The sequence below is a fragment of the Lissotriton helveticus genome, chromosome 9, assembly GCF_964261635.1.
Source record: "Lissotriton helveticus chromosome 9, aLisHel1.1, whole genome shotgun sequence".
Taxonomy (NCBI): domain Eukaryota; kingdom Metazoa; phylum Chordata; class Amphibia; order Caudata; family Salamandridae; genus Lissotriton; species Lissotriton helveticus.
The window spans coordinates 623,903,131-623,930,733 of NC_136070.1; the positions used below are offsets into that span (position 1 = coordinate 623,903,131).

General features: G+C 42.1%; 1 protein-coding gene across 3 annotated transcripts in view; it reads left to right on the top strand.

Annotated features, from left to right (window-relative positions):
• LOC144781703 (cytochrome P450 2C20-like) overlaps positions 1-27,603 on the top strand; it is a 497,936-nt gene that overhangs the window by 206,861 nt on the left and 263,472 nt on the right. For all 3 annotated transcript variants that reach the window (XM_078660677.1, XM_078660679.1, XM_078660678.1), the window contains one exon: positions 24,260-24,420. In XM_078660677.1, coding sequence (XP_078516803.1) covers positions 24,260-24,420 — 161 coding nt within the window. The remainder of the gene's footprint in view (positions 1-24,259; positions 24,421-27,603) is intronic.

A 27,603-nucleotide genomic window follows, 5' to 3' on the forward strand; every position in this document is an offset into this window, starting at 1 on the left:
CAGATGTAAAGACTCTGACCCGGTCCTTCCAAATGACTTTTAGCTGGGCTGGGTTTAATAGGAATGCTTGTGCCCCCTTCTCCTTGAACTGGGAGATCACTTGGCGCAAGCGCCACCTTCGCTCCACAGTGATGTGGCAGAAATCGGGCCTGGTGAAGGAGAACCGATCCGCTGCCCATTGTGGATCAGGTCTGGCCTTCTCGAAGATCTGTTGCCTCAATAGGAAATTTCCCGAAATAGACTAAGATTGCCCGAGGTTTGGCATTGGGGCGAATTGGTTGGCGTATATTAAATGGAACTCGGTGCGCCCTCTGGATTTCATGGGACCACCTCCAGCCTTCTAGATCTGGAAAGGCTTTTTGTAGCATCTGGACCATGAATGCTCTCATTTCTGACCCCTCCTTTTCTTCCGGCACCCCCAAGAATCGTAGATTGTTCCTTCTTTGACGATTCTCACTCTCCTCGAGCTTCCATTGAATATCTACAAGTTGTGCCTCCACTTGCCCCTTTGACCCTGCGAGATACACCTCAAGGGCTGCTGTTCTTGTTTCCACTTCGGACATCCGGTCACAAATATTATTACAGGTTCTCCCAATTTTCCTCACAGCCCCCTGTAGTTTCCGGGCAACATTTTATGCATGTTTGCTCTCCATTCGGGCTTCCTCCCGATGTGCCACAACGCACTGAAGGATTGATTCCAGAGTAGGAGGGACCTGGGTTACTGCCTCATTTTTTAGTCAACTGTTTCTCCGCTCCTTTTTCAACCCCTACCAGTTGGTCCCCAAGGGAGTAATCCCACCTTAGCTCCTGTGACTTGAGGTTATCTATTCTATGGGCTCTGTTGTTTGGCTTTCGGGTGACCTGAGTAACTTGCCTACCACTAGTGCCTTTATCTGAGCCACTGTCCTCACTAGATTCAAAGTTAGAACCTGACTCTGATTCCAAACCGGACCAGGTGGCGTCCGATAAGGAGTAAAAGTAATTTGCCTCGGAGTCAACATCCTTCTCCCCTGGCATCCTGTGTATTTTTTTGGGCCCAATGGGTTCCTTCTCGGCTCCCTTCTCGGGCCTATTAGTCCTTAGCTCCTGTCTCTTGGGGATATTCAGATCCGCTCCAGTTGCGATAATCCGCCACCCCCGAGATTTCTCTTGGACCTCCCCCACGCTTGTAGGTCCTCTCTGCACAGCCTGTTGGGGAGGCCTCCCCCCTCACTGTCAGAGTTGGGAGTGGCTATGTTGTTTATGGAATCTGGGTTATTTGGTGTTTATGGGGTTTGAGGAGGTTAAGGCGGTTAGAGCACTGACAACGCTAATAGGGAGCCCTATATTTTCAGTTGTAGCTGGCTCTGCTGTTAGGTCCTCCTTAGTGCTCCTCAGTTCTTCTTCTGAGCCCCCTGGCTCACTAGAAAATTCAGTATCCACCCATTGTTCCCGGTCGGGTGCCCGCACAGTCTCAGATAATTCCCCCGTGTAGGGTCAGCTTCAAGCCCCGTTTCCTCCGCCCCTGATGATGGCTTACCTAAAATGTTCTTTCTCTGGCTGCCAGTCCCTGTCTGCTCCTCCATCCGCGCTGTTTGCGGCCCCCGGAGCAGGTTGATGACAGTCCGCTGTGGCTGGGGCTGCGAGCCCAGGCCCCTCCCCTTCCCATCCAGGGGATTCTCCGTCTGGAGCCTTCGCTTGCTCTCCTGAGCCGCCACAGGAGTCATTTTGGGCTCGACCGCATCCCCTCTAGGAGAGCCAAGAGGGCCAGCCTGCACAGAGCCCCCCCCTTCCTTTCACGCTTCCCTTCGGCGGCATCAGGACGGGTTCTCCAGAAGCCATGTCCCGATGTAGAGCTCCAGAGAGGCAATTCTCAAATGCCGCACAGCCGGCGATCAGGACCTCCGCAGCCGCTGTCAATGCCGCCACCCACTCTCTAACGCCAGGTATGAGGAATCTCTCTCCTTCAGATGGAGTGCTTGCATTTTCTAGGTGCAGGAGACTGGGGGTTTTATCGCCTTAGCCTTTGATCATGTCACCCCCTGTGGGAGCCATCTTGCTTCCTCTTAAGATATTGACGCATTTGCACCCTAGCAGTGACGCAGTGAAATCTGGTAGATTTCACTGCCTCACTTCTATGAGGCTTACGTACGTGGGAATGCTCACCCTGTATACATTATACCTGACGCAGGTATAATGTAGTGCAGGGGTTTACAAAGTGACGCATCTGCTTAGATGCGTCACTTTGTAAATAGGGTTCAACAGGAGGCATGTTTTACTACGCATTGACGCAATGGAAGCCCAAAACTGTCGCAAGGCCTCATAAATAAGGCCCTTAGTACCTGCGCTTCTTGCATTTGAAAGGCAGAGTATCAGTACTTCTTAAGTAAAGTGCAATACTTTTAACATGGGAGTACCAGCACTTCTCATCAGCAAACAAATGCACTGTCAATTGTCAAAGTGACTACCTACACTTCTATAGTTCCATTTCAAGCACTGATGTATCACTTCCATTCCATCTCAATTTAGATGGGAGCTGTGGGATTGTGCCAGGAAACATCAAGTAAGAAACAAATATTTGCCGGGCGATCCAGCCATCTGAGCATTGTCCAGACAGTTCACAGGATGCACTTTCTCCCTCATAGCAAGTGCTGGTTCCTAAGCTCCCAAAACTGTTTACATATTTTGGGCAGAGTGCAACCTGTTGCTGTACCTCATGGGACGCTGCCATCTCTAGCTTTGTAAAGCACCCTTGTTCACTATTTGTTTTTGTTTTTTTTTAAGTTTAGAAAGCTTTATTGAAGTGATAAACAAAGTAAAACATCCGTACTCGTGCTGCTATCGTGACTCCAAACATCCAAAATAATACGGATGTGTAAGCTGGACCAGCCCTGACGTGGGTCGTGTTCATTAATATTAACAAAGGTGCTACGTCTTCGATTGACTCTATCGTTTTTCAATGCTTTTAAGCTTATAGACAACGTCGCTTTAAACAACAAGCCAGTGGCAATACCAATTACGTAAACAAACAGACTGCCCTGATGAAGTCTAATTGCATAAACTGCTGTAAATAGACGAAACACGTGTTGGCTAGTAATCCAAAGAGATGCTTGATGCTTGAAAAGAACATTAAAGAAGAAGATTGACACCGATTTTGGAACAGGTTACTTTATTCAACAGCTGTTTTGTACACAATTCAGTTATGCTCGGGATATATTGTATATAACATTGTGAATGTGGTTTACTACATTATTCATGACGCTAGATAGACGTCACTATTATCCCCTGTAGCAGCTCCAATAACTCTCTTCAGTACTTTTGACAATTGAGCTCAAGTTGAAAACCTTCTATCTTTTGCTTCTTGTTGTGTAAAGTAAAACATCAATACAGAATATTATGGAGAGAGGCCTCAATTCTTGAATAGAAATGACCAAACGGGTAAAAACCCATAATAAAAAAATAAAAAAAAGAATCACACCTCAGCTAAAAGATAAAGAACTGTACATAGTCAAATGCATTTTAAGATTTTAAGAGAAAAGAAAAAAGAGAAAAAGGAATGAGGGGGGGGAAGAGGGAAAGAAGAAGAGAAAAAGGGAGAAGAAAGAAGAAAAGAAGAAAAGGAAAAAGGCTCCGACTAAAAGGGAAAGATAGAACATAACAGTAAAACTATACTAAGAATAAAAAGCTAATAAAAATGCATATATAAACAACAACAATTTGACCTAGAAAGAAAAGAAGTTAGAGGTAACCACAACAAGTCCTTTTTGATCAACAGGGCTGTGGAATTTGCAAAAGCACGATTAAGTCTGTGGTGATGGCAAAGTAAATTCCACCATGCTTGGACAGAGATTTTTGAAGTGTCCTTCCAGTTGGTAGTAATAATTTGAAAAGTAATAGCAAAAAATAAATCAATGAATTTACCCACCATAAATGGAACATTCCAAACTAAAGAACAGCTGCCCAAAAAAACATGTGAAATATCAAAAGTAACATTAGTAGATAAAATATCATTCAATTTGGACCAAACTTGAGACCAAAAAGCTTTAACTAAAGGGCAGAGGAAAAACATATGAAGGAAATTGCTATTATTGTGAGGACAAGACAAGCACTTCGGAGAATCTAGTGACCTAAACTTATACATATCACAAGGAGTGAGAAAAAGTCTGTTGTAAAAATAATATAAGGTCTGCGTAGTGCTGGCAGAATGTGAGGAGGTATAAATTTCTGACCAGAGGGTATCCCACGTGCATAAGGGGATTGTTAGGGCCAGATCCTTTTCCCAAAAAAGCTATATTTTTGACTTGGTCCTAGCTTGGAGAGGGCGGGAGAGTATTTTGTAAATGATAGCAGCTTTAAACTGAGCGGAGAAATCAATAGTGGGATATAAAGTTTGAGCAGGTGTGATCGTGGGGGGGTCCTGAAGGGAAAGGTGAATGAGAGAATCTTTTAGTAGAGGATAATGAAGGGCATGATAAGACGAAATGTTGTAAGAGGCTTGAACATCTGGAAAATCCATAAAGGAACCATCTTTCATTAAATGGTGAGGTGTAATAACACCTTTGTCAATCCACTCTTTCTAAAATAAGGATCGTTTAATAATCTTAATATATTTATGATACCAAATTGGAATGCGTGAAAAGGGATCAGTCGGAGGTAAATGAGAGTGCAGCAGAGAGGTAGCAATTGCCTTGGAGTGGGTAAAGATGGGAGATGAGAAACGTTGAGGTGGTTGAGATAAACAAACAGCAGTTAAAAGAGGATCAGAAGATTCGGATAAAGAAGTCCAAATTTGTTTTAGAGTAAAAAGCAGAGTGATAACGGCGAATGTTAGGAAAATTAACACCACCCAATTCTTTAGAAGTCTGAAGACGAGCCAAAGAAATCCTGGGTTTGCGGTTGTTCCAAAGAAACTTTGAAAGAGAACCAGTAAAAACACGGAAGAAGGAGTTGGGAAGAGAAATAGGAAGCATGGAAGATTAATAATTAATAATAGGAAGGAGCATCATCTTGATGGTAGCTAACCTACCCCACCATGAGACGAAAAGAGGAGACCAACCATCAATCAGAGTGGAAAGTTTCTTAAGTATATTCGCAAGGTTAATTTTAATTGTATCCCTAATGGTATTAATGTAGAGGATACCAAGACATTTGATATATTTAGAGTTCCATTTGAAACCTGAAGTAGAGAACATAGAAGGAAGACAAAACTTATTGAGAGAAGGGATCTCAGATTTATCTACGTTGTGTTTATAACCAGAGACATTAGAATAATTCCGTAAAAGTGAAAAAAAAAGCTGGCAAGGAAGTAGATGGATTAGAGATATACAAAAGAATATCATCTGCATAAGCAGTAATTTTATGTCGAGTGATTTGAATTGAAAGCCTGAATAGTGGGGGGAACGTCTGATGGATTCTAAAAAGGGTTCCAATGCAAGAACAAAAAGAAGGGGGGAAAGGGGGCAACCCTGCCTAGTTCCCCAGAGAAGGGGGAAATAATTGGACTGACAACCATTTACCCAAATAGAAGAAGTAGAGGCTGAGTAGAGGAGTTGAATGTATTGGAGGATAGGCGGGCCAAAACCATGCCTTTAAGAGCACCAAAGACAAATTCCCAGTTGACCCTATCAAACGCTCTCTCAGCATCTAATGTTATGGCGGCTAGAGGAGAATCTGATTTGGAGGCCAGGTGGAGGATATTAAGAAAGGTGCATGAATTATCAGTAATGGAACGACCTTTGACAAATCCGGATTGGTATATGTTAACAAGATCAGGGATAACTTTATTAATACGCATGGCAAGTCATGTTGCAAAGATTTTACAATCTGTATTAATCAAAGAGACGGGCCTATCATTTTTGCAAAGGGGCGGGTCTTTATCTTTTTTAGGTATCATACAAAGCATAGCCTGAGTAAAAGAACCCTGTGCAGAACCAGTATTGAAAAAGTGATTAATTAAAGAGAGAAGATGAGGGGTCAGAAGAGATTTACATTGGAGAAAGATTTGTACGGTGAGACCATCAGGACCCGGAGTTTTATCCTTGGGTAGAATGGCAATAGTATCATTAATTTCTTGTTCAGAGATGGGGGAATTCAGAGAAGAAAGATCAAATTGATTTTCGGGAGACTTAGAAATTCGTTGAAAATAAGAATTAATAAGATCAGAAGACGGAGAAGATTCTGGGGTATACAAAGAGGAGTAGAACTCAGTAAAACAATCAAGAATTTTAGAATCTGTAAAATGCAAAACTCCAGAAGAATCTTTAATAGCAGCAATTTTAGTTTTTTGCTTTTTAATTTTGAGATAATTGGCGAGGGATCTACCAGCTTTATTTCGCCCACCATACATTTTAGCATTAAATTTAAGAAGATTATTACAGGCCGAGTCTAAAGACTGCTTGTTGTATTGCATTTATGCTTTAATAAGTTTGGATAATGTATCCGGACAATTAGCAGAGAAATATTGATGTTCCAACAAATTAATTTGTGTAAGAAGTGAAGTAGAATCCGAGAAGGCCTTCTTCTTTGTACGGGATACAAATCAATATTAAAACCTCTGGCGGAAGCTTTAAAGGCATCCCAGATGAAGTGAAATTGAGAGACAGAAGATAAATTATGAAGGACCCATTCTTGAGCAAAGAGTGAAAACTGTTCCAAGAATTGAGAATCTAAGAGAAGGGTATTGTTAAAGCATCAGGGCCTAGATGAAGGTACAGGAGAACGATGATCTATGTCCAAAATAATGGGGGCATTATCAGAGATAAGAATGGAGCCAATCTCAATACTATTCATGAATTGTAGAGTATGTTGAGTGAGGAAAATATAATCTATCCGGGAATGGGATCTGTGGGCTGGAGAGAAAAAGGAATATTCTAGAACATCCGGATGAGAAGTTCTCCATGCATCTACTAGACCTCTTGTAGTGATTGTTCTATGAAAGGATTTCTGCATCTTGTTAGGGACATATTTGGCTTGAGATTTTCGATCCATAAAAGGATCCATGAGTTGGTTGCAGTCATCACTTACAATCAAATTGTCAGTAGTGTATGAGGAGAGAAGAATGGAGAACTCAGACCAAAAAATGCAATCAATACCAGTAGGGCCATATACATTACAAAAAGAATAAGGAGAGTTATTAACTGCTACATCTAAAAACAACCATCTACCATTGGTGTCTTTGGATTCATTATGTAATTGCACAGTCAAAGATTTATGGAATAAAATAACTACACCATTCTTATTACTAACAGCTGGGGAGCAAAACATTTCACCCACCCAGTGTTTACGTAGTGAAGGCAAATCTTGTGTCCTGAGGTGTGATTCTTGTAGCAAAGCAATATGACATTTCAATTTAGCAAGGTGAGACAACACTCTCTGCTTCTTAACAGGATTATGCATTCCTTTTACATTCCATGAAACAATGCGGAGATTTGTCATAGGTAAAGAGCATAAAAGGATATACAATTTTAAAGGGAAAAGAGTGGAGGAAAGATGTATGTTAAGGTATTAGGAAACAGAAGAATTTACCAATATAAAAAAAGGAAGGTAATGAAGAAAGAAAATAGCAAAAGGAAAAAAAAAAGAATCTAAAGTTGTAAGGTCCAACAAAAGAAGTGAATCAAATTGAGAGAAAAAAATCAGCATCATAAAAGAGCAAAGTAGAAAGAAGAAACAATTGTGCCAAACAAGGCCCAGAAAGAGAAAAAAAGAAAAAAGACGCGACAGATAGAATAGGTGACTGTGAAAGAAGAGAAACATTCACCAAAAAAGAAAGGAGAGGATAAAGAAAGGAAAATGAGACAAGAAGGAAAGGAGGAGCATACACCTCCACAAAAAGTAACGAAAAGAAGATGACAAAAAGCCTGAAGACTTCAGCCATAAAGCCATATAAGAAAACGTCCATTGAAGAGAGAGGGGGGGCGGCGATTAGCGAGACAGCCACACTGTAGAGGAGCAATGAGAAAGAAGAGATTCCAACGCAAAACGGGATAAAAATTGAATAATTGAGGAAAGGGGGTAGAATATCGAAAGAATAAAGATAGAAAAGATGTTTTTAGAACAGAAACAGGAACTTGGTCATACACAAAAAACAAAAACAAATAAAGTTATGTAAAAAGACTATACATATATGAAGAAACGAGGGTGGGAACAACGTCAGCCATGGTGAACAGGACAACCTAAAAAACAGATAAGGGAATAACAACAAAAGAAAAAATTAGTGCAGAAACAAAAAAAGATCAATAAAAAGGAACAAAACAAGAATGAAGTAGAACAATACACAATACTAATACAAAAAAACATAAAGATACAGTAATCAATCAAGATTTGCCAAGATCCATTTGTTCTCCCTTCTGAGAATGAATAAACTTCCAAAGAACAGCAGGGTCCTCAAAACTCCAGGTTCTGTCTTTGTAGGTGACTTTGATAAAACAGGGATGTATCAAACCATAGCGAGCATTCATGGAATGTAGTGCAGGCCGAAGATCAAGGAATTCCTTCCTTCGATTAGCAGTCAACTTAGAAACATCTTGACTGAAAAAAATGTTGTGGCCCGACCATAGCAATTGCTTGTGTTGTTTTGCTGCATGAAGGATTTCCATGAGATCAGAGTAAAGAAGGAAATATGCAATTATTCCTCGTGGTTTCAAAGAGGATGAACCCTGGGGCCCAAGTCTGTGAGCTCTTTGTATATTAATGTCCGTGGATTTCGAGAGACCTACAATTGGAAGAACTTGAGATTTTAGGAAAGAAATCATGTCTGATCCCTCAGAATTCTCCGGAATACCATAAATACGCAGATTAGTGCGTCTGTTTCGGTTTTCCAAATCCTCAGTGTTTTTTTTTGAGTTGATTAATTTCCTTAGTAAGGCTTTGAACATTGGCCGCAACATCCTGGACATCACTGATCTTTTGTTCTACGTCAGAGAGTCTGGAATCTAGACCAGACCACTTCTCTTCTATCCGCTGGAGAGTGGAAGCAGTATCAGACATAAAGGGCCTAATTAAACGCAGTTCCTCCATAATATCTTGCAGTGTGAGAGGAAGTGGTGATTTAGAAGGAGAAGGAGGATCCTTTTTAAGGCGTTTGCCAGCACCAGCATTTGCATCTTTACGAGATCCAGAAGAGGGCCCCTGGGTTTTGTGTGAGTGCTCCATCGTCGTGTGAAGGAACAATGAGGAACATTGTAGGTATGCAGATTAAACCAGAGAGTCCTTTCCAATCCCAAACTGAGTAGAAAGTTTATTGTAGTGAAGGAATCATGAAGGCACACTACTGCGCAACCAAGTAGGAACTGCGAAAAGGAATTGATGCTTAAAATGGCGGCCACAGCAAATAATGAAGATCAAATAAGCGTGGAGTCAGCGAAGGCTACCATCAAAATGACCATAAAAACACAGATGATAAGGGCACATCACTTCATAATTAGGCAAAAAAAAATTTGTAAGGGCCACAAGTGCAGCATACTATGATAAAGAAGGGGAGAACATTGTAGCGCAGAAAAAATAGTAATTAAAATGGCGGACATAAAATATGAGGCAAGTTCCACAGTATGACAGGCAAGCAAAAGTCATAAGCATTTCCCAAAAATGACATACGCTGCAGGAAAACTGAGGAGAGAAGCAGAAAACCCTGGAACATCACCACATTGTGCTAACAGGAGGAGGCATAAAGCCGGTAATGAATGCATCACAACGTGGAAGTCGCAAAATGGCGGTCGCGGCAAAAACGAAAAGGTAGAAATGCCGATTAAAGTCCTTTCAGACCATGAAACGGTCTGAAACTTACAGCAGGCAGTCCATGGGTGTTCCGATTCAGGAATCCATCAGAGAAATGCTGTAAAGCCCCCTAGAAAAAGTCCCGGTATTTCCGAGCGGCGCTCGAAGGTGAGGAGCTCATCAAGTGGCGGCCATCTTGCGCTGCCACTGCCGCGCGCCTCCTTCACTTTTTGTTTTGTTTTGTGCAGTTTTAGGCAGTACGAGCTCAACCCAAAGGTTTTGGAGAGCTTTCCATAAGAACCAATAAAAGTTCACTGCAAGCATTATGAGGCAGATGCAGCCGATTGCTTGACAGTTTCTGCCTCAGCACAATACTCGATGCCCCCTTATCTGTTTCCCAAGGAAAAGACTTTTAAATTAAATCTACCAGGATAAGAAACAATACAAAAGTGCACGTCTCTTGTATGCTTGCCGTTTTTGATAGAAATCTCACAAGACCAGTTGCAAATGGTTTGTACTGGCTCTTTTTGAAGGAATGCAATTTCCACTCTAATGAATGGCTATGCAGGCAATTCTACTGAAATACATTTTTACCTTGGACCACCTACTGATTTCAGTGAGTATTTGTATTTAAACAGTTGCAGGTCACTTACAAATCATGCTTATTTAACTTATGGTGAAATACACCTACTTATGGTGACTGCACATGTCTGGGCTGTGCAAGCCAGGTCCGTTCTAGTGCTGCCCTTAGCATTCCTAATTTCAATGTGCTTGCCATATTGCATGGCCCAGGCGCATACAGGCCCCCAGGTTCACCTCAGCGTGCGTGATGAATAGAAATGCAACACTGCCTTGATAAGCAAGGGCCAGAGATAGGATTTTTAGAGCCCATCTTCCCTGTACCTGTTGAATTTTGATGCTTCTAGTGCCAAATGAAGGCCCCAGCTGGTGATGTCCTAGGTCAGGATTCTCCAAAGTCGGTCCTGGAGGGCCGGATCCATAATAGAATTTTAAGATAACTACATGTATCTAAATGGGGATATACTAAAAATCTGGCATGGATCTGGCCCTCCATGACCCACTCTGGTGAACTCTGTACTGGGTGACAAACTAAAATCCCTTCTTTTCCCTGTGATGCCTTGTAACTTTGAGTGGTCTAGTGGTGGTGTGAGGTGGGGTGCCTTGTACAAGACTGCACCTACCTCTAAAAACTAATAGGGTGTCCCTGACTCATGCTATCCCAAACAACCATTCAATCTTTCCTCAGGCCAGTCTTGCTGCCCTTTGAAACCTTTGGGGAAACAGCTCCAAAAACTGCATCACTTGAGGCAGAATATTGTTAACAAATTGAGACATATTTTGATCTGTAAATAAGGATCATACCTTTAGAAAATTTAAACTACACAAAAAATGTAAGACTACACAAAAACTGTAAGACTACTTAAACTCATGCTCTGAGCTAATCATGAGGGGAAACCCAAGGAATAGTTGTAGTTGTAACAAACTGCTTTCGCAAACCAAGCTGCTCCAAACAGTGAAAGAATTTTTTTTTCAGCAGGCATGCTGACATAGTTTTTGCAATCAAAGAGTTACTGTCCGTTTTTACCTGTGAAAGTAGTGCCCGCAGAAGGTGAGCAGCAGCCTCATGCATCTGGGGGAGCCGGGTTGTGAGCTGTAGATCACCAGCAGAAAGGGCATTAGGCCCATAGGCCGTGCATGGTGTGTGGTTGGCTTTACCTATGGTAATAAAATGTTACTTTATGCTACAAAAATAAAAAATTCACTGAAAAAACAAGCGTTAAAGTAATTTTCTGATTCTATGTGATAAAAAGATCTGTTTTTATGTTTTTAAATCCTTTGAAATTATTGAAAAAACAAAGGTTATAGTTAGGTGAATTTGTCAGTGACAACATTAACGTTTCGAACTAAAAAACACAGATATTCACTTCTTATAGTTAGCAGAGCTAACTATAAGGTGCACCCCCGCCGTGCACTGCTTATGACCTAGCATATTACATCACTCATGACATGTTCCATAACATCATTTATGACATCACTAATGAGATCTCAAATAACATAATAGATGACATCACTGGTGACATTACTGATGACATCATCCAAACTTCTTTTGTACACATTGCTTAATAAACAGGCATAGCTCTGAAAGTAGGTACAAAATAGCTCAGAAGAATAAGATGTGTCATTAATTTGATCACAGAAACAATTCCCTTGTGTGTAGAAAGCATGGGGTATGAGCCTCATTGATTCTATACCATACACTTCACAGGTAATACTAACAATCAACTAGAAATATATTGGAAACCCTCATTCTTTACGGTGCTCAATCTGTATACAACTGTTCCGAAAAAGCCAAGTTCCTAAAAATAATAAACGTCTGTTCCAAAACTAATGCCCTATTATGGACTTCAAAAGCAAAAGTACCCTGAGGAGGATTGGGGAGGTAGTCTGTGGAGGCATATCCCTTGTGAGAGGAGAAACACTCTACTGGCCCTAAAAGGGAGTGAGTGACAGGATGAGATATCCCTCCATGAAGCAAGCCCTACTCAGGAAGTTTGGTTTGAACCCAGAGAAGTACAGACAGAAGCACGTGGACATTCAGAAGCTACCTTAACAGACTGGGTGGATTGTGTAGATTTGTTGTGCAAGCCACTGGACAGTTGGTTGAAGGGCAGTGAGTTAAAAGATTACTAGTGGCTGTACAATTTGTTTGCAAAAGAGCACATGTTTATCTTTGTTTTTCAGATCTGTGCCAATACCTTGTTAACGGTAAGCTCTCTGACCCCAGGGAGCTTGGTAAGGAGGCCGATAGCTGGGCCAGCACTAGGGTCCACAGAAAGGTCTCTGGGAGGGAGCACAACAAGGGTGGGCAGGGTCCTCACCAGAAGAAGAAGCGGGGGAAAAAACAAAAGTAAGGATTTCTCTAAAGGACCTCAAATTAGTTCCCTATTTCAGGTCCACTAATGATATATATCTACCTGCAGAACATGCTCACAGTAATTTGTAGTTTCTCTGCGTATGGCTTCGCTCCAGGTCTGTAAATTGCAGGTGGCCTACAGTTGCCTGGAGAGGTATATCCCCCTCTGTATACCAGAAAAAGATATATATATTTTCTCCCTCAGCTGTTTAAAAATAGATTTTCTGACTTCATGAACATTTCTGATGAATGCTGTGCAAAGTACAAAATCAAAGTCCAGCAATTTTGCAAGCACACAAGTGATAACACATCCTTTGGACATTGCCCAAAAATGTAATGTTCCATTAAATGACACTGGCAGAACATGTCAAAGGTGAACACAAAACTAGATGTGGGCAGATTTTTCAGCAGCTCTCTGCCTGTCCTGCCAGCTACCCAAACCTCGAATGAACCTGCAATCCTCTATTGAGGCAGAAGCAGTGACAGACAAGAAGTTATATGTGTCATTAGTCCAGGCATTTTAGTTCGCTTAAGGGATCCCTCAAATTCAGAAATGCTGGGAGAGCAAATTCCTTCACCACTAAAGCGTGTTTGTAACAAGATTTTTTTAGATGTCCAGCGCTTATACTTCAGTTTTCAAATATGACCCTCCAGCTAGTGTTTTACTCTGCCTCTATTTCTTTAAAACAGTTCTCAAAATATATGTATTATTTTATTTGTATTTTGTCCCACTTCCTGGTACATTGAAAATCCATTTATATATGAGGTGCTTTAAGTCCTAATATAGGGGCCATATGTACTTGCAAGTTTTACCAAATCTCATTTAGGAAATCACTATTCCTAATGTAAGAAAACGTACAAACATCAAATAGAGATTCCTAATGGGGTCGCCAAAGAGTTAGGTTGCAATTTGCAACCTATTAGGAATTACACCCATCAAAGGGTTGGTGGCCTGCAGACCTTTATGTCAATGTCTGTGAGTGCTTTTTAGTAAAACAATCTTTTTTTTAAAATGCAGCCCGTTTCCATTAAAAGAAAACAGCATGTGTTTAAAAAAATAAAATAAAACATTTAGGTTTAAGTTTTCCAAGAGTAGACCTGCTCTTAAAAAATATTTGTTTCAACATTCACAAAGGGGAAAGGGTCCCAAGAGGACCAATTCACATTTGTGAATAGTTATCGTCACCCTTGAACTGTCAGTAGAAAATTAATGTTTTGCAACTATAATTCTGTTGCTATTCATTCATACGAAGCACTGCAATTCAGTATTTGGAAGGGATGCCCTAAATATTCCCCTTCCAAATACTGAATCACCATACACAAATTGTGATTCAGTAACATGTAACTAAATCGCACTTTGGGCCTGATTACGAACTCGGCCGGAAACTAAACCACCCGACACCTTGTCGGATTCGGTTCCGACCGACTCATGGTTTGTGGTTCCGACCGACTCGCTGTTGGTGGTTCTTTCTGACCAATTATGATGCTTCTGATCACCGTTCGTAAGAACTCCTATTGACTACAATGGGAGCCTGTGTGCCAACCAACAACACAGGCTCCTATGGGGAAAATGGGTGTCTGCAGAAAACCTTGCACACTGTGGTGGATGTTTTTATAGGGGGGGTCCCTTGGGTACCCCTTGACCCTGGAGGCATCAGGATGAAGGCCCCAATGTCAGTTTCTGACAGCCTTTATGTGTCCGAATCCAATATCGTAATTGGTCAGTCAGCAATGCTCTCTGTAGAGCTGTACAAATCGCCTCTGACTGACTCAAATTCTCTGAATGCCATTCGGAACTGATTTGGAATGACCGAACGGGTCCCCTTCCGACCACGAGCATCGTAATCAGTCGGTCGGAAACAATTCCGACCGTCCGATTTCGATGGGATCCAACACGGTCTAGGATCGTAATCAGGTCCTTTGTGAAAAATATTTTTGTGGTTAAAACCCCCAAAGTGCTTTTATATATAAGACCCATAGAGTTTTGCGGACGAGTTACTCCATAACAAAAGTGAGTAATATCCTATCCCCCTTATTACAGGTGCAGATATTCTATAATTCTCATTCATTCGCTTCTTCCTATATGACAAATTTTTCTATACATGTCATTGGTGAAATATGTTTATTAATGAGTATTTTAGAGATGAAATAGTCACATGTTAGGTGACTAAGTCATTTTCTACCCTGAATATAGTGCAGTTCACATGCAGGTAGAGAGTGTTAGTAACACTCTAATTCTGCAGTAAACTATTTGGGATGGATCAGTAAAGCAAGCGTAGGAAGGCCGAATAGGCCTTCTTAACAGTACTGAGAGAAAGCATTGTGGAAGTGGCACTTTTCAGACTGCCACTCCTGCTACCAAATGACGAGCATAACAATTTTTGTCATTGTTCATGGTCACTAAGACAGTACTTTATTCAAATGTCTGAGCAGACTCTTGGGGCCATATGTACAAAGCATTTTACCGGCCGTTTGTGGACAGTAAAATGTTTTTTGGCATGTACCAACCCTATTTTGTGAGTCGGTAACCTATTACCGACTCGAAAATAGGGTTTTCGAGTCACTATTAGGAAGGGGCTTGTTAAGGGCATCCATTCCTAACAGCGATTCCCACTGGTATGTAGGAATGTTTTGCAACTGGTAATCCAGTCGCAAAACATCTGCAGTTACCACCACTTTCAAGTTGTTGGTAACCCATTCGCAAACAGGGACGGGACTTTTTTTTTTTTTAGCATTTTATTTTTCAGAACCAGATAAAACAGGTACAAACCAAAAAAAGTAGTCGAAATACGATAATATTGTACAATAAACAATTACTTCCATGTTTGATTTGTTTTCATTCTCATATTGAGAGGAAGAGTGAAATAAAAGTGAAGAAAACGATAAAAAAAGAAAAGAAATGAAAAGAAAAAGGGCAATGAATAGACATATAAAACAACATATTAGAGTAAGTCATTATCATACTATCACACTGTGCTAAGCCTCCTCCTCCAATTAGTGATGGGTTGCCAGATCGCCATACCACGCATAGCAGATCTTAGCCCTCTGGTGGCATAGATGGCACTTTCCTGATTGAAGACCCTGAGAAGACGTGCTAACCACATTTGAAAACTCGGTGGATCTGAATCTTTCCACCGTGCTGCTAGTATTACCCTGAGGACTGCCGAGCTTATAAAAAGCATGTCCTCTTCTTCCCTGCTCAGGTTTAGTGTATTATCAGTGCCTAGCAGATATAGAGTAGGGGAGTCGGGTATTTTATGGCCAAACACTTCCTCCCAGAATTCACAGATCATTTTTTTAATAAGTGTTAATTGGTCGCATTCACAGAGCATGTGAATAAGCGTTGCAGGACCTTTAAGACATCTGGGGCAATGATCGTTCTCTCTTTTGCCCCAGGCATATAATTTGGCCGGAGTATAGTATAGATTATAGATAGTTTTATAGGTCTGGGCTTTTAAACTAGCTGACATAAGTAGTTGTGATGATAGGGAGAGACTCATGTCAATATCTACATTCGGATTGTCAAGTCTGTGAGCCCAAGCAGTTTCTGTATGTTCTAGATCATCTTGTACCTTATCCAGTAGTTGACCATAGATTGTACCTATTCTTGCTGTTCTTTTAGCGATGGTATCGATAATTTCAATTTTCTCCTAGTTAATATTAGGATCCTTATGTTTGAGCATAGTATGAATCTGCAAATATTTAAAGTAGTGCCCATTTGGACGGGACTTTTTTTAAGATCAGGCAGTGGTCCCACAGACCACTGCCTAATCTTAAAAAATGAAAAGGAAACTTTTCATTATTCTTTTTGTAATGCCACCCTTTTCCTTTAAGGAAAACGGGCTGCTTTGCAAAAAAAATATTGCTTTATTTAAAAGTAATCACAGAGATGGTGGTCTACTGATCTCAGCAGGCCACCACGCCTGTCATTTTCGCATTTTCTAATGGGTTGCAAATTGCATTAATATTCATGAGGGAGGTCATTTGCGACCTACTGGAAATCGCAGAAAGTGTTCAACACACTTTCGAACATGTCTTTTTGCGATTTCCTAATTGTGAATTGCAAGGATTCCAATTGTGGAATCACAAAATGGTTTCTTAGTACATCTGGCCCTTGATTCCTAGTCACATGGTTTGCTGCTTCAGTCTGCCTTCAGTGTCATGCAGTGGGACAGAAGTGTTACCCAAATAGATTCAGTTTACTTTCCATGCCCTGATGATGATCCTAAGTAATGAAAGGGTCAGAATGTCAAAATATTTCATTTGGACAGTACCTCCATAGATGTTTTATGGCCATTAATTAGATCATTGTTCTTCTTAAGGGGGTATCGAAATTGACACATTTTTGTAAACAGCACGAGCTCATGGTTTATGTCTAAGTGGAGCAAAATCTTTTGTGGGCTCCATTAAATTTATGTCAAAAGATTCATGTGATGTATTCCTAAATTTATCAATTCATGAGGGGGCGTGGCTGACTACCGAGCATGGCGGCAGCCTTCTAGTGAGGCTCCGGACCCGGGCTCCTAAAATTCTGCCTACATCCTGCACACGCTGTCCATGGCTGCTATTTGAGGCGGGCTGTGGGGTAAGGGAGTGGTGCCACTGTCCAGTCCGCTCTTGGGCCCAGAGATCGGCCGCAAGCGGAGTTCGCAGTGGTCGGGCACCAGACTGCTGCAAGGAGAGAAGCGCGGGCCCTTAATTGTGACATTGCTGTTGTGCGCCGATGGCCGAGGACCGTACCTGTGTGGTGCCTGAGCGACATCGGAGCTCCGGCAGGGGGTACTAGAGAGGAGCGGCATAAGACTCTGCGGGCGGTGATCCCAGCAGACCGGCCGGGCGGTGACGTGCTGCATCGCGGTGGCAGGGGGTGTTCCCCGGGGCCGGACCTACGCGAACCCCGGGGCTTGGGTGTGGCCTACGGCCGAGGCCTTCCGCCTGACTATGGCCACTGCGGACCCGGCGACGTAGCTGCACATGCCACTGCTGCATGGGCGAAGGTGAACGTCAGTAAGGAGCCATACATGGTTGCAGAGGGCCCAGAGGGAGAGGAAGCTGTGACGTTGGCACAATGGTGGGTTTACTCGCCTAACCACGGAGGGCGCCATATTATGGAATTCTGGGAACCCTCGCTGCATGTGTGGAGGTAGAGGACGGCTCGGGTCCAGTGACAAGCTGCGAGGCTGGGGCCCAGACGCATGCCTGTTTTACACCCATTGGTGGAATGCTAGATACACAGGGGCCTGAGTATATGTGGCCCTGAGAGAGACTACTGGGGTGCATTGTGTGGTTGTTTGAGGCGACGGAGCTGGCATGGGGGTCCATAGTGCCTACTGGTACTGGTTCTAGTGTATTCATACTATACACCTGGGGCTACGCAGCTAGCGCCACTAGCATATTGTCGCGGTGTCCTATCACTGCAGTCCACTGGGCACACTGTGGTGCGACGACTCCTTGACTGGCTCATGCGCCCTGTCCTGCGGGGATGGGCGGCACCAAGGGAAAGAATCAGGACTCTGATGCTGCAGTGAACCCCACGATGCTGCAGGCAGACTTTAATAGAAAATCGCAACTGCCTAGCTGCATACCGCCTACAGCCGAAACGGGCCCGGTGGAGAAACTGGACCTTATCCTACAGGAAGTTCGGGACTCTAGGAAAGCCATCGAACAACAGATAGGTTCCCTCATGACTGGATTTATATTATTAAAGGCAGACCACACTAAATTGGCTGATGAGGTCAAGTAGAACACTGCGGCAACAGCTGATATATCCCCCCAACAAGCCCAGAATAGAGCCCACATACAGCAACTCCAGAAGCAAGTCAATACCCTATTGGACCGGGTGGAAGACGCGGAAGGGAGTACAAGATGGAATATTGTACACGTCATTGGGCTGCTTAAAAGAAGCAAGGGGACGGACCCAGCTACGTACATGGAGCAATGGTTCAGCGACCATGTTACCTCAGAGGGCCTCTCTGCTCAGTACTCTGTGGAAAGGGCACAAAGATTACCGACCGGCCAGCCCAAACTGGGTGATCCACCGCGGCCTCTCATTGTCCGGCTATTGAACTATAGGGACAGGGACGCACTGTTGCAGAAAGCATGACTACTAGATCTATTTCACTTTGCGAACAGCAGAGTATCCCTGTACCCGGGCTACATGGTTATGGTGCAGAAGCAGCATTCCTTCTTCTTGGCAGTCAAAAGAAAATTAAGGGACCTGAACTTAAAATATGCACTGCTTTTCCCGGTCCGACTAAAAATCATCTAAGAGTGCAAGACACCTTTTTTCGAGAGCCTGGAAGATGTTGAGGAATTGCTAGAGGTACTGGACCCTAGAAATGCAGGAGGCAACGCTTCTCAAAGTACACAACACAGCTCGGGTAGAACGGCGTAAAATGGCGTCTGCCAAATTTTCGGAGGCCTAATCTGACAACAATCCAGCAGCAACCGAGTAAAGAGCAGGCACTTATCGCAGCCGCTACTTTCCGACAGACTGCGCTCATTGAGGATTCGGTATCCTCAGAAGAAGAGGCAAACAGGTCGGACTCGGAGGGCAGTGTGGCTCGCTTTCCCACCATGACCCCTCAGACGGCAGATGGACTGTTTGGCTGACTACCATCAAGACATGCTGCCTAAGGACTAGATAGTGTCGCTGATCTCAATATCCTTTTTGCACTAATTTTATGAAACAGTGCACCGAGTGCGGCGTTGGCGATGTCCCCCTAGTTGTGAATGCTGTGGTAGCACAAGGCACTGTTCTGTTTGCCATGTTATGTTGCATGGTCAGGTAGAGTTGTTTGACTGGGCCGAGTATTGGGTATTTCGGGGTGGGAGGCAGTCCTTTTTATTTGCTAGATATGAAATGGGCTGTCACGGCAGGGATTATGCTACGGCCTGAACATGCGCCGGACCTACTATCTGAATGCATACACTCAGTCAGTAAAACATTGTGACGTGGAATGTCAGGGGATTGGGCTTGATGCAGAAGTGCCATAGAATTCACACACAGCTACTTAGGAGGAAGGCACAAATAGTGTATTTACAAGAATCCCATATGCTGAACCAGGAGGCAGTGAAGCTCCATAGGAGGTCGAGAGGCAGGTTTTTACTACTAATAATTCGGGATATGCAGGTGGTGTCACCATATGGCTATCACATGGGGTACCATTTACATGTGCGGAACAGTGAATTGACAAACAGGGGCGATATATTTTTTTACGAAGGACTCTCGATGGCCAGCAACTAGTGCTGGGTAGCATATATGCACCGATCACTGAGCAGGAGCGTTTTTTCACCACACTGAATATGGCACTAGCAGGCTGGGAGGCCCATCCCTGGATTATAGGGGGTGACTGTAACACGATCATGGATGTCACATTAGACAGGTCCCACCCCCCCTTCACGGTGCGGGAGTGATTAAACAAGCAAAGGTGCTCTGTTGTGGGATGCTTTTAAGGCGGTAATTCGAGGGAGGGCTATTAGCGCGAAAGTGGGTGCTAGGCAGGAGATCCATTAATCCCTTACAGACTCGGAACGGAACATGGATAGACTAGAGCAAGAGGCCGCACACGACAGAGGGAAACAGGAGGCACTTCAGGATATACACGTCCAACATGCAGAACTATTGGAATCCCTTTGCATCATAGATTACCAGAGCTACATGCAGAGATGACACACTGAGGTGGATAAATCAGGAGCGCTTTTGGCTAAGCTGTTGAGAGATGACCCCCCTGCCATTGTGATTAGGGAACTTAACACCCCGGAGGAGTTAAAGCCTATACCCAAGTTGACATTAATACAGCCTTTTGTAAAAACTATGCCACATTATACAGTAACACTACACATAGCACGAACTCGCGAATAGATGCCTTTCTACCCGAGTTGCCGTGTCCACAACCGACCCCAGCAGCTCGGAAAGAACTCTCTGGCCCAGTCACCATGGCTAAAATCAAGGCAGCGATCAAGGGGCTTCCCCATAATAAAATCCCGGGGCTCGATGGGTTGCCTGCATAATTTTATGACATTTATATGGATTCCCTCCTTCCCCACCTAGAACAGTTGTATAACACGGTGCTGGAAAAGGGGGCATTGCCACTAACGATGGCACAGGCACTGGTGATCACGCTCCCGAAGCCAGGCAGAGACCTCACTGACATGGCGAGCTACCGTCCCCTACCGCTCATAGCAACAGAATACAAAATTCTTAGCAAGATCCTGGCAAATAGACTCATGCCCCTCTTGAATAAACTGATACACATAGACCAAACAGGTTTTCTGCCAGCCCGGAGCACGTCTCTGAATACCAGGAGATTACACTATCTTATGTCGGCTGCCACACCACACCACTCCACACTCAAGCGGGTTGCATATCCCTAGACCTCCGCCAAGCGTTTGATACGCTTAAATGGGAATACATATTCAGGGCTCTTGCAAAATTAGGCCTGCCGTAAGATTATGTTAATTGGCTCTGCCTGCTATATCATGCCCCCACTGCCAGTGTACGTACCGGAGGACATATCTCGGCTGAATATCCGATATTCTGTGGGACGAGGCAGGGATGCCCGCTCTCGCCACTCTTGTTTATACTAACGCTGGAACCCCTGGCGATTAAAATATGAGCCGAGGCACAGGAGATGGATATTCCAATTGGGCCTACCACTCACCTCTTCTCGGCATATGCCGATGATATCATTCTATATATTAGGGGCCTGAGTTCGGATTTGGCACCTCTGGCGGAGATCTTTGCTGATTTTGATTGTGTGTCAGGTCTAGCCTTTGATCCAATGAAATCTCATGCCTTTTTCTTTCAAGAACAGGAGCGACCCATGGAAATCTCATTCGGGCCCATGACATTAACGGTCGCTCCACACACCTTTAAATATTTGGGCATACATGTCTATTGGACGCCCACTGACCTGCTGGATGGCAACTTACATAGAGCAATCAGAGCCCTGCGATCTGGCATTGCATTTTGGACCACCTTGCCGTTGTCAGTAATGGGAAAAGTGGCTATTACCAAAATGGTGGTCCTTCCGCAATTGATATATTATTTTACAAACTTACCGGTGTTGATCCAACACTGCACTTTTAAACTCCTAAACACCATGTTGGTGGACCTCATATGTGGATCCGGCAGACGTAGGATAAGCCTCCAACAGCTTCAACTGAGCACGGATAACGGAGGATTCGGAGTCCCAGACCTCAGGGCATACTACTACCCTTGCCAACTGCAATGGCTGCCCTACTGGACGGCCGTACGTAACCTCCAAGAAATAGGATACACAGACCAAGATGTTGCAGGAGGCGGCTTACATGTACTCCTACTGCCGAGATGTAAACTCCCGCTGCATCTACCTGCCATGTTGCGCACAGCACTGCACTGCTGGAAGGCAGCCCTCCACTACACTCATACACATTGAGCTTATGCTGGCAACATCCCCCTACTGGGTATTAAACTAACGGCGGCGCATATCATAAAGCGCGCCATTGCTCCACGGACTGCCGCAGGAGTTACCACAGTGTCAGATTTGTTTCATGAGGGACAGTTATCGGATTATGATAATTTCGTTAGCGAGACAGGAGTACCCGACCATATGTACATTTTACATGCAGCTGTTACACACTATGTCAAAACACATTGGGCCCCACAGAGGCAGGAGCCACCCACAAATGACCTGGTTAAGATGCTATACTACATGGGAAGGGGCAGGCACCTGATAAATGGTTTTACGTTGGGATACAAGCCCATGTGGGGATAGCCCTCACCACGCTGTGAACCGCATGGTCAGAAGATATAGGGCGGATCCTCAATGATAAGGAATGGGAGAAAATTGTAGCACACCCTAGGAAAAGTTCGAGAAATGCAAAATTCTAATTTATCCAAACCATGGTATTGCACAGGGCCTATATTACCCCTCGTAGATTAGAAAAAATATTCCCGCAAACGCAACACCACTGTCCTAGATGTTCTGAAGTGGGAGCCGATTTAGCTCACATGGTGTGGTCCTGCCCACACTTAGGGAGGCTCTGGGACTCAGTCAGACGACACGTAACTGCCGCCACACAAAGAGACGTACCCAACGCCATGGAGGTATGCTTCTTAGGTCTCCATAAGTCACTCAAAAAAAAAAGTGCAATATAGGTTTATAAACCTGTCTTTACTCCTCACGATACGGGCCATCACTATGAGATGGAAGTCCAAGAAACCACCCCCATACATACATGGCATAGTGAAATGGTCAGGTGGGGTAGTGCCAAAAGTGCGGCACTGAGACGGGAGGAGGCCAGGGGACTACGGAAAACCCCAATAGCATTGGAGTGGGATGTAATGTTGGAAGCTTTTAAATTGCAGAAAGTGGATGCGTGGAACCGCATAATAGCTCGCAATGAGGACTGTGGGCTTCCAGAGTTGGTCCACTGGGCACACCACTCACAATGACAGGAAGATGTAGTGTTGGTTAATAATAGATAGTATTGTGTTGTATTTCAGGACTGTTTTTGCCATGACAGTAACAATGCATGCCGGAATCTGAGTATTAAGATTCCCTAAGAGAAGATGGTACTAAGATGAATGGCTAGAGGGAGGGGGGTGGGGAAACAAGTTGGGGGTAATGGGTTAGGAAGGTTACTGACAATTATTCTGTTGCACAATGAGCACATGGTTCCTTTCCTTTTCTTTATTTATTTGCTTCACGATGCAGAGCTGACGCAATATGTAACATGCCAGGGCTCAGTGTACTGTGCTAGCGATATGTTGTATGATATCAAGCAAAAAAGTTAATAAAACTTTGTTTAAAAAAACAAAAAATCAATTCATTGGCGCAGTTAAGTCAGGAGAGTACATTGATCACAACTGTGCAAACTTTTTTTGTGCGCTGAACATAGGAATCCTTTCTTCAACATATAGATATGTTAAAAAAAACTGAGTAGCAATATTCTTGTTCTTCTGACAAAAACTAGTTGGATGCCTGTAATAAAAATAAAAGAAAGTATTGAGCCAAAAGGTACACAACGGGTGGGCGGTTGAATAACCGTCCTCCAATAATCAACAGAGGAGGAGTCGAACCAGAAAACAGAAATTATTTACATCGCTCAAAATTTGTAGGCTTAATACTTATGTCAGACAAACAATTGCTTATGAATTCAGTAACTGCTGTGTCAAACACTCAGGTAGGCCAGATTACACAAACATGGCGGTTGTCGTGGAGTCTGATCCATACATTTCTGCATTGCTAAACACTTCCATGTATTTCTCAGGGTTCTGCCCTATTAACCTAAAGGAACATCCTTACCAGCACCCATTCACACATCTCATACCGTCTTTAAACATTTAAATGGAGAAATACTTAGGCAATTTTCAGTCCGAATTTATAGCACTAACAGCTGAGCTTCAGTAGGAAGCAATTATAATAATGTTACTGACATTATAAAGAGCTGTCTGATTGGGTGCCATTTTCCCCATGGGATTCTTGAGCACATGCTCTTCACTTCTAGTTCCATGGCAAGATCAGCCTTTTTCAGCCTACATGCCATTATATTTTCTTCACTGTGAGGAGCTGATTCTAGCAAATACAACTCCAAAACGTTGTGATATCTAAAGCAATCTATTTCTTTTTATTTTTCCTACGCCAGAGGGTGCTTTTGATCCAACATTTGTCTTCGGCAAAACAGTAGCAAATGTCATTTGCTCAGTGGTCTTTGGAACGCGGTTTGACTATGAAGACAAGAAATACCTCTCTCTGCTCCAGCTGTTCAATGAGAACTTTCGCTTTCTGAACTCCACATGGGCACAGGTAAGGTTATTGACATCATGGCGACTGACAGTGATTGCATAGGTTAGAGTTTTATACAAGAATACATGCCATCATCGTAAACTACGGCTGAATGGGTACTAGATTTAATCGCAAATTCTATTTTTGACCATGGTATCCCTTAGAATCCTGGCAAACGTCAGATCTGGTTTTGCTTGAAATTTTAGATGGAGATTTAACCTTGAGAACTATGGACATTTTAAATAGGTTACCTGTGTTGAGTAGATTGAAAGAAAAAAGGAGTTACATTATCTGCCTCATAGGACCACTGACTCCAAGAGACATTACAGTACTCCATAGAAAATGATATATGTAGGGATGCCAGTTGATTTCTAACACAATGAGCAGCATGGAACACCAAATGCAGCAAGATAGTTGGGAGGGGGCAAGAACAGAAGAAGTAAAGACACAGGGGCATATTTATCAAGGGTTTTGAGTCGCCCTTGCACCAAGCCTTGTAAGTCTGGGAATGTTTAAAGAACCATGGGAGTTGCGTGGAAACCCCCACAGAAACGCCCATAGAACACCTCCCTTGCAAAGAAGAAGGTAACACAGCACAGTTTTATAAGCCATTCAAAGACACGAAATGTAGCTTTGCGTGGCTTCATAAATCTTACTTAGAGGTTCACGTCACGCCTGTACCACTTTGCGTGGTGCAAACAGGACACAAGCCTCTCAAAAATATGGCCCCAGTGTATTATTTCAGAAACCACAGCTCAGAAGCCGAAAGAGGCAAAAGTGCTGACTGTTATGAACATTTCTGTCTGAAAAAAACAGTCCATAACCCGAGAAATATCAGGTTACCCAGTGCAGGTGTATAAAAGTAGACGACCTGCCCTTCCCTGAGCTGGTGCAGCCCATCATTATACGGCCCCTGATGTTCTGATGAGCCAGTGGGCCCCAAATGCAAAGACTGTCACATCAGGAATTCTTTACGTAGGACACTTACCCGTAACCCTCACACACAGCTTTCAATGAAATACACTTACAAAAAATAAGAGTGACTGTTGTCTTGAGACCATTGTTCACTGCATCTTCCTATGGGAAGATCTCTGTAAGTGGAACCAATAGTAAAGCATAGCGCCTAGAAGTGAAGGCAGCAAGAGTATGTTAGGAATTTTCACTAAACACAATGCTTGTCGCTACCTGGGACCCACGTACTGGCAACATTCACAATTAACTAACGAGCATGTTTATTTCTTTAAGCCATGCTCCCTACTTATGATCATCGGTAGTAGCAGTGGATGAAATGTCCTCGCGTCAAGCAAAAAGGGAAAAAATCATTCATTTATTCTCTGTGTGATGAAAATGGTAGGCAGACAAAATATAGATATTTTAATATTGACCTACAATAATATCGATGTTTAAATATCGAAGGTACAGAATATAGAAGGTAAGTAATATTGATTTTTTTAATATCGAAGGGACAGAATTTCGAAGGAAAGCAATATCGATTTTGTTAATATCGATCTAAGTAATATCGATGTTACTAATATTGATGTTAGTAATGTCGATATTACTAATATCGATTTTTATATGATTTTTATGTATATTATTATGTATTTAATATGTTTTTTTAATGTAATTTAAGTGCATTTTGTATTTTAGGACCGTAGTGGGTTGTGGGTTTATAGGGGAATAGGGTGGGAAGTAATTTAATTATACTAAATTCATTATACATTTTTAGGAATGATAAATTAATTTTAATTAATTGGTCATTAATTTTTATTAATTGGTAATTCATTTTAATTCATTGATTAATTGATAATTATGTTCTGTAGCGGGTTATGGGTTTATAGGGGAATAGGGTGGGAAGTAATTTAAATGTAATTAAGTAATAATTTATTTTCATTAATTGTTTTTGCTAATTATATAATTTTGAATTAAATATTAATTTTTATTAATTGGTAATTAATTTTTATTAATTGATTAATTGATAATTATGTTCTGCAGAGGGTTATGGGTTTATAGGGGAATGGGGTGAGAAGTAATTTAAATGTAATTAAGTAATAATTTATTTTCATTCATTGTTTTTACTAATTATATTATTGTTAATGTATTATTAATTGGTAATTCATTTTTATTAATTAGTAGTTATTATTACTTTATTGTGACCTAATTATTCATTAGTAATTATGTTTTTAATAATTATGCATTGGTATTTGTAAATCATTTAGATTTATTTAATTATAAAAAAATGTAATATTTTAAAATACTAGTTTATTTATAAGTATGTTATATTTTAACTACTACGCTATCCAACACTTTCCCTACTGTTGCACTCTCTGGAGTGAATAGTAATTTTTACCCCTACATTATCCAACACTTTCCCTACTGTTGCACTTTCTGGAGTTGGAATACTAATTTTTACCCCTACGCGATCCAACACTTTCCCTACTGTTGCACTCTCTGGAGTTGGAACAGTAATTTTTACCCCTATGCTATCCAACACGTTCCCTACTGTTACACTCTCTGGAGTTGGAATAGTAATTTTTACCCCTACCCTATCCAACACTTTCCCTAATGTAGCACTCTCTGGAGTTGGAATAGTAATTTTTACCCCTACGCTATCCAACACTTTCCCTACTGTTGCACTCTCTGGAGTTGGAATACATTTTTTTACCCCTAAGCTATCCAACACTTTCCCTACTATTGCACTCTCTGGAGTTGGAATAGTAAGTTTTACCCCTACGCTATCCAACACTTTCCCTACTGTTGCACACTCTGGAGTGGGAATAGTATTTTTTACCCCTACGCTTTCCAACACTTTCCCTACTGTTGCACTCTTTGGAGTGGGAATAGTAATTTTTATCCCTACGGTAGCCAACATTCTCCTTACTTTTTAAAATGTGTTTTACATTTGTATTTATATTATTATTTTATGTGTATAGATGTATTTGTAATTTATAAATGTTTTAATTATTTATAAGTTATTAAAATATTTATGAAAAGTTATTATTAGGTAAGTATATATTATGTATTATATGTATATGTTTAATTCATTTTTTATTAAATTATGGATATTAATTATACATTTTAAATATTATGACATATTTTTAACTATGTTTATTACATTTATAAGTATTATTTAATGTATTTAACATTTTGTTTAATAAAAAAAAATATGTTTTTTAATTACGATATTTTTGACATCGATATTTTTTT